Source organism: Mesocricetus auratus, unplaced genomic scaffold, assembly GCF_017639785.1.
Source record: "Mesocricetus auratus isolate SY011 unplaced genomic scaffold, BCM_Maur_2.0 Super-Scaffold_100066, whole genome shotgun sequence".
NCBI lineage: Eukaryota > Metazoa > Chordata > Mammalia > Rodentia > Cricetidae > Mesocricetus > Mesocricetus auratus.
The window spans coordinates 2417516-2425030 of record NW_024429235.1 but is presented as its reverse complement, the minus strand read 5'-3'; the positions used below and the strand labels follow the sequence as shown (position 1 = coordinate 2425030).

Below are 7515 nucleotides of genomic sequence, written 5' to 3'. Positions count from 1 at the left end.
GCCCGCCCAACTCTCAGCCCCGCCCCCGCCCAGGCCTCTGCCCCGCGAGTCCCCGCCCCCAAACCCGCCCCTGCCCCGCTGGTCTCCGCCCCCAGGCCCGCCCAGGCTTGAGACCACGCCCCTTCTGGTGACTAAGCCCCTCCCGCGCACGGCTTCCGTCGCAAAAAGATGTACATACAGATCGCTTATTGGCTGCCAGCAGACGCCTCTTCTCATTAGTTGACACCGTCCGGGTCGAAGTTCCAACGGAAGACGCTTCTAACTACTTGGTCCGAGGGTCACAGACACTTGCGCTTCCGCTTCCGGTGTGTCCCGGAGCCATGGCTACCGCCAGGGAGGTGAAGCTTCTCCTGTCTTGCTGCAGACCGCGCCGCAGCCTTCGAGCATCCCAGTCCCGGGTAAGTGCGTCCTTCCTCTGCTGGCAGGGCTGCGTGCGTTTCCAGGAGGAGCGGCCTCGGCGATGCCTCCCGCAGCGGCCACCTGCCACCCTTCCTGCTTCTTTCCCGGTCTGCAGGCCTTCGCCGCCCTCGTGCCCGGTGTGTCCCAGGTAGACAACAATTCCGACTTTCTGGGGAAGAAGCCCCATCGCAAGCACCCCGGCATCCTGCGTCTTCCGCACGTGCGGCTGCCGCAAGCGCTGGCTGACGCAGCCCAGTTACTGCTGCTCGGTGAGGAACTGCGGGAAGGGAGGAAGGGAGAAACCAAAGCAGCAAGCGAGGCCGGCACATAGTGATGTGTCTTCCCGTCTGCGGCCACAGAGAGACCCGTCCCCCGCGTGGAGAAGCAGGTGCAGGCACTCACCAACTACCTCTGGAGCCGACATTTGCCAGTAGAGCCCGAGGAGTTGCAAAGACGGGCTGCGGATCTGGAGAAAAGATTCCTGGAGAGCCAAGGTGGGATTTAAGCCCAAAAGCGAACCGTACTGAAATGTCAGTGAGGAGTTAGGAGCAAGGGATAACAAATCTCTCGGATAAATGCTGCCGTTGTTATCCGATGCTCCTACACTAGAGGGTAGATCGGACCAGAGGTTGCCCTTGGAGATTGGATAAAGTCAGAAATTTAGATGTTCGGGTTTTTTTGTTTTCTTGATTTTTTTTTTCCCTACCACTTCAACTCTGATAGACTATGGCTATATGTTGATTCAGGTAAAACAGAGGTGGTACGGGTGGCTGGCTAGTAAGTACTGACATCCACTTCAGGAGTAGAAACTTATTACATTTCAGATTGTTTTCAAGATTGTGAACTGCGTATTGCAAATTTGCCCCTTATTCATCTTGTATTCCCTGCATGTCCTGGTTCAGAGGAGCTGTCTTAGTGCTCTATTGCTGTGAAGAGACACCATGACAACGGCAACTCTTAGGAAAGAAAGCATTTTAACTGGGGCTAGCTTACAGTTTCAGAGGTTTACTCTGTGGTCAGCATCTGGAAGAGCATGACTGCACGCATGTGGACATGGATTCCAACATCTGGACCTGCAGGCAGCAGGAAGAGACTATGGGTTTAGCATGGCCTTTTTTTTTGTTTTTTTGTTTTTTGAGACAGGGTTTCTCTGTGGCTTTGGAGGCTGTCCTGGAACTCGTTCTGTAGACCAGTCTGGCCTCGAACTCACAGAGATCCGCCTGCCTCTGCCTCCCAAGTGCTGAGATTAAAGGCGTGCGCCACCAACACCCAACTTAGCATGGCCTTTTGAAACCTCATAGCCTACCTCCAGTGACACACTTCCTCCAACAAGGCCACCTCTCCTAACCCTTTCAAATAGTGACCGAGCGTTCAAATCAGTGAGCTGGTGAGGGTGTTCTCAGTCAAACCACTGCAGTGGGTGTTTTCAGAGTTACTACGTGGCCCTGAGCTCAACGCGCTCATGAGACTTAGATTCCAAGCGTCTTTCTATTGGAGTATTGAAGATGTCTCCTAAGTGTAAAGGAAGTAAAAATGTCCATAGAGTTGCCCTTATTCTAGCTTTTAAATTTTTATCACATGGGCAGGAGAGATGGCACAGAGTAAAAGCACTCCCCACGGCACGGAGTAAATAAATGTAAAAGAAATTTTAGTTTTTTATCAGACTTCTGTTTACTCTGAAGCAAACCTTGGATAGGTTAAGTTGACTAAGGTCCTGTCAGAGGCGGGATACTATTCGGTCCACTCTGGATTGGTGGTGGTTTACTGTCTCCTGAGGTTTCTCTGGGTTTGGCTTCTCTTGAACATGGAGCGCTTTCTCGTGTGGGCATGGGGGAGGATTAGGTAGACCGTGTGCCACACTGGATCCGACCAGGTGTCCCGGGTCCTCACCTCCAGCCCTTCTCACCCTAGACTCGACTCAGACAGAGGAGAAACTTCGTGGGGCAGTACTGCAGGCCCTGCGTAGAACTACCTACCATTGGCAGAAACTCAGGTAAGGACTTGTAGAAGGGGTACAAGTTTCTTCTCTCTAAAGAGAAGAAACATTGAATTTGAGGAGAGCTAAGAGAATTAGTCACCTCTGTGTTTGAGAAAGCTCCCTGGACTGTTCTACGTTGGGAAGGGAAACCCAGAAGAGTCCTCTGCAAATTTTTCATTTCATAAACGTTCAAGCATGACTATGGGACTGGGTTTATTTCCTAGTGGGGGATATGACCGGTTTTTATTATTTATTTGCAGTTATAATGAAGAACTCAGTTTGATATACATGGCAGCAAGATTGGACGGTGGTTTTGCAGCGGTTTTCAGGGCGTTCCATGAGGTGAGTTCCCACCTGACCCTTTTATCATTGTTTTATCTGTAAATTAGTCTTTTGTGATAGGAGCTCTTGGGATGCTATTAATTATACTGCTTATCCTTTGGAAAAATTCTGTGACACTGAGAAAGGTTTAGCGTCACTGAGATGTTTCCTATCTCAAAGTATTCTTACTGAATCTTACAATGCATTCATGTCCCGCCTCTGTCTTTGTCCCCTAGCCTTCACTGAGGCCCTTAGTGCTAACTGACCTTTCTCTGGGTGTCATGCATTTTCTCCAGATCCAGGCTCGCGTTCCAGAGTTCCAGCCGCAAACGTTGATGGACTTTGGATCCGGCACTGGTTCTGTTGCCTGGTAAATAACTTTCTTAACCTTTGTGTACCACCTCGGTGTCAAGAAACTGGGATGCTAGAGAAAAGAAAGTTAGACCCACGATGCCGTTGCCCTTGGATTAGGCGAGGCAGAAGAAGGTGTTGGAGTTGGGGTCAGAGTCAAAGCAGTGCACATGAAAAAGGCTCCGCGCTTGGGTTAAAAGAGAAAGCAACTTAGTGTAGGGAAAAGATTTTACATGCCAATCAAAATTCTTTTGTCTACAAGTCAGTTTTTTTTAATCATCTGCCTTTTATTTCAGAAGTTGTGGATGCACTGAGAACATAAAATAACAGTTAGTTTATCTGTTTTAATGTAATGCCCTGATTCCCCAGGGGCAGGATTGAGAGCAGGTGGGTCTCTTGGAGGAATGACCATGTGGGTACTAGAGAGATGGCTCAGAGGTCAAGAGCACTGGCTGCTCTTCCAGAGGTCCTGAGTTCGATTCCCAGCAACCACACGGTGACTCACAACCATCTGTGGTCAGATTTGGTGCCCTCTTCTAGCCTGTGGGCATACATGCCAAAACTGTATCCATAGTAAATCATGTTTTAAAGAGAGGAATGACCACGTGTCATAAAAACTGGTGGTTTTCATCTCGCCATGTCAGGGCTGCTCACAGTACCTGGAGCCAGAGCCTCCGTGAATATATGTGTGTGGACAGCTCAGCAGCCATGTTGGGTTTGGCTGAGAAGCTACTAAAAGGTGAGACCAAACTCTAATCCAGGGATTTCCAAAAGTTGAGGGAGTTAGGAAGGTATTTTATTGGGACGTAGAGGAGAAGGTTATAAATTCAGATAATCTGGGCTTCTTCCTGTAATGCAGTGGAACCATGTTAGAGGTCTGTGGGACTCTGGCTGGTTGGATGGGGTTAGTGGGTCACCTGTCTAGTATTCCCTTACAGCCCTGCACCTCTCAGCTAGGGTTACCCAAGGCTTGTCTCCTGGTTGAGTGTAAACTTCTGGCTGCAAAGCTCATGTCTCCCTTAGCTGCCGCATCTTTCTTCCACAGGTGGCTCGGAATCAGGGAAGCCCTGTATCCCAGGTGTCTTTTTCAGACAGTTTCTACCTGTGTCACCCAAGGCAAGTAGCAAGTAAGTTATTCTCAGCTACAGCGCGGCAGGTGGGCAGCTGTGGCTTCAGCCTTGAAACCCACCATCGTGTGTTAGACGGCAAAAGAAGCAATAGAAGACATTTAAGACTAGACTCAGGAGCTGAGGCAGGAGGATCACCGTTAACTGGGTCCAGCCTGGAATGCGTAATGAGATATCTTGGGGCCAGGAGGATTTAGAGGCTAGGAATTTGTTGTGCTTTTGGGCAGGGTGATGTCAGGTGTGTTGTGTCCCCTGTCTTGGTCCTCAGGTCCAGTTTGATGTGGTCGTGTCAGCCTTCGCCCTCAGTGAACTACCCAGCAAGGCTGATCGAGCTGAGGTAGTTCAGACCTTGTGGCGTAAGACAAGCCATTTTCTGGTGAGTTGAAATCCTTTCCCCGTCAGGTTTTAAAGCAGCTTTGTGGTTCTGTGCCTTGTCCTCTGGTTGCCGCTTAGTGTTTTTCTCTTTTATAGCTCTCTGCACTTCCTTAGGGAGTCCAGCTGCCCCGCCCCCCTGCAGAGCTGCTGGTTTGTTTGGGGACCCAGAGTGCCTGCTTATTTCCTCTGCTTTAAACAGGTGTTGGTGGAGAACGGAACAAAAGCTGGGCACCGTCTTCTCATGGATGCCAGGAACCTGGTCCTCCAGGTGAGGCTCCTTGTCCTCGGTCCTCCGCCTTTCTTTCGTAGTTACTGGTACTGCCTTGGAGCTGGTGGCTGTCACACGTCCGTAATGGGGACTCAGCAAAGTGGCTGGCAAATGAGAGTTTCTAGGCCAAACCCAGCACAGTACCTGTTGCCCTGGGAGCTGGACATGTGCATGTCTGTGACAGAGCTCATGCTGCAGACTGCAGTTAAGTACCTCAGAGACGGGTGTTGCTTGCTCCTTTCCAAAACTGCTTTGCTGGGCTGGAGAGGTGGCTCAACCGTTAAGAGCACTGACTGTTCTTCCAGAGGTTGAGTTCAATTCCCGGCAACCACATGGTGGCTCACAACCACCTTGAATGAGATCTGGTGCCCTCCACTGGCATGCAGGCAGAAGACTGTATACACAATAAAAAAAAAATTGCTTTGCTGACTCCTGATTGAAGGTGTTGCTGACCCAAGGACCTTGTCTCAGTGAAACCATGTGAACCGATATAAATTTACTAGGGTTCCTGAGTGGAGGTTCCTGGTGGGGGAATGCAGTGCCAAGTCCCTGCCTTCCTGCCGTTGTTTGGCACGTTAGAGCTGTAGCCAACTGAACTCGGTGAAGATGGTTTGCCAGTACTGGAATTATTCTGAGGTCTCAGTTGGACTATGAGGATAGCTCCCACAGGGTCAGCTGTATTTCCTTGATTGCAGGGAAAAGAGAAGTCCCCTTTGGACCTTCAGCCTGGCTTTGTCTTTGCCCCCGTAAGTAGCACTCCCTCCTGTCCTGTCAGATCGTCAGAAGTGCAAGGGGGTGACACCCAGTCAGTCTCCTCTCCTCTGTCAACCGCTTCCGCCATTGATCGCCATGGCTTTCCCAACCCCTCACTCCTGTATTCCCTTCTTCCTGTCCCCTAGTGACTCGAACTTTTAAAGTCTTTGTTTCTGGGTACTTTTATATTTATTTTACTTTTCACTGTGTGTACGATGTGTACGTGGGCTCTGTGTACACGCTACAGCACTCCTGTGAAGGTCAGGACAGCTTTCGGGACTCTGTCCTCTCCCCTGTGGAATTCAGGGCGTCTGACTCAGGCCGTCGTTAGGTTGTGCACCAGGCACCTACCAGAAGCGTCCTCCCCCCAGGGTCCTCCCCCCAGGGCCCTCCCCCAAGGGTCCTCCCTCCCCCGGCCCCGGCATCACTGATGGATCCTCTGTGTGTTTGCAGTGTCCACATGAGCTTCCTTGTCCTCAGCTGTCAGCCTCCAAGTCCCTGGCCTGCAGTTTCTCCCAGGCTTACCACCCCATCCCCTTCAGCTGGGTATGTACTCTCCAGAGCGGTGCAACAAGAAGTAGCCTGGGGAAACAGGGTAGCTAGATGGGGGTGTGTGTGTGTGTGTGTGTGTGTGTGTGTGTGTGTGTGTGTGTGTGTGTGTGTGTGTGTATCTCTATATATGTATGTGTGTGTATCTATATATGTATATACTTATATATGTGTATATATACATGTGTGTGTTTGTATGTGTATATCTATACATATATGTGTATATCTGTATTTATATATGTATATACTTATATATGTGTATATATACATGTGTGTGTGTGTGTGTGTAGGGGGGAATGTGGGAAGAGCTGGAGAATTCTGGAATAATGTGGAGCTCTATGTGATTTCTAGAGTATGAGAAAGGACTTCAGGCATGTAAGGGGAAGGGAGCTAAAAGGTTTGTTCCCTCTAAACAGCCCCTATGTTCTTTTAGAATAAGAATCCAAAAGAGGAAACGTTCTCTGTAGTGATCCTTGCCAGGGGGTCGCCAAAGGAGACTAATCGCTGGCCCCGGATCACCCAGCCTGTCCTTAAACGGCCTCGTCATGTGCATTGTCACCTCTGTTGTCCAGACGGGAGCATGCAGCATGCTGTGGTCACAGCCCGTCGGCACGGCAGGTATAGATGTGACTGGCTGGGGAAACGTAACCAGGACCCGCACCCATGCTAACGCCTCCTTCCCGTGCGTGTGCACCCTAGGGATATGTATCGCTGTGCCCGCGTCAGCTCCTGGGGAGACCTTTTACCTGTGATAGGTCCAGCTGCGCTTCCTCCGTGCCCTGCTGAAGAGCCCGCCGAGAGCTGACAAGAGTGTACAGCCAGTGTTTCCTCCCATCATGCCTGCCGAGGCCGAAGCCCCCTGGTGTCCAGGAAGAGAGTACTGGTACCCCTGGGACTGTAGTTGTTTGAAATTTTTATAATAAATCTTTTAAGAACAGAAGTGAATTTTAATGATTCTTTAAAGATACAGGGGTCAGTTGTCGTGACCTATCTGTAATGAAGAGAGTGCCAAGATCTCAGGCAGTGAGATCTCACAGCTTCTACCAGATTCTTCCTTGAAAGATGGCTAGGGCGATGGGGTAAGAGCGCAGGTGGGCCCTGTGAGAGCTGCCTCAGCAGGTCTCAACCCGTAGTTACGTGGACCTCGTAAGTGGGAACGAGTAGTTAGCCGACTTCTTTACCCCGGTCTCTTCTCCAAGGTAGCCCTCCCTGGAGTTTTCCTCCTTTCCCTCAAGGTTGGTCCCTTCAGACCTGAGCCTTCATCTCTACCCCCATCAAGATCTAGTCAGAGTGCTCCCGTTTGTTTCCATCTTCCTGTTTCCCTTCCAGAGCAACAACAGGAAATACTAACAACCCCAAAACAGTCAGGAAGGCAGCCCCCCCATCTGTCTATC

At 50.3% G+C, this 7515-nt stretch overlaps 1 protein-coding gene across 1 annotated transcript; it reads left to right on the top strand.

The window, feature by feature from the left end:
* The first annotated feature begins 252 nt into the window (after positions 1-252).
* Mettl17 (methyltransferase like 17) lies at positions 253-7061 on the top strand. Its single transcript, XM_005087034.4, has 14 exons — positions 253-398; positions 515-668; positions 759-893; positions 2311-2392; positions 2638-2719; positions 2995-3068; positions 3694-3788; positions 4095-4165; positions 4445-4552; positions 4751-4819; positions 5515-5565; positions 6026-6118; positions 6555-6739; positions 6821-7061. Exons 1-14 carry the CDS (start codon positions 321-323, stop codon positions 6924-6926), a joined length of 1383 nt encoding a protein of 460 aa, XP_005087091.1. The 5' UTR covers positions 253-320; the 3' UTR covers positions 6927-7061.
* Positions 7062-7515: the final 454 nt, after the last annotated feature.

What these genes read in the sequence shown, in the direction of transcription:
- Mettl17 (XM_005087034.4), top strand. Translation starts at nt 321, where the DNA reads ATGGCTACCGCCAGGGAGGTGAAGCTTCTCCTGTCTTGCTGCAGACCG. An exon ending in CCAGGAACCTGGTCCTCCAG is followed by an intron (nt 4,820 to 5,514) that starts GTGAGGCTCCTT and finishes CCTTGATTGCAG; the next exon opens with GGAAAAGAGAAGTCCCCTTT. An exon ending in ACCCCATCCCCTTCAGCTGG is followed by an intron (nt 6,119 to 6,554) that starts GTATGTACTCTC and finishes ATGTTCTTTTAG; the next exon opens with AATAAGAATCCAAAAGAGGA.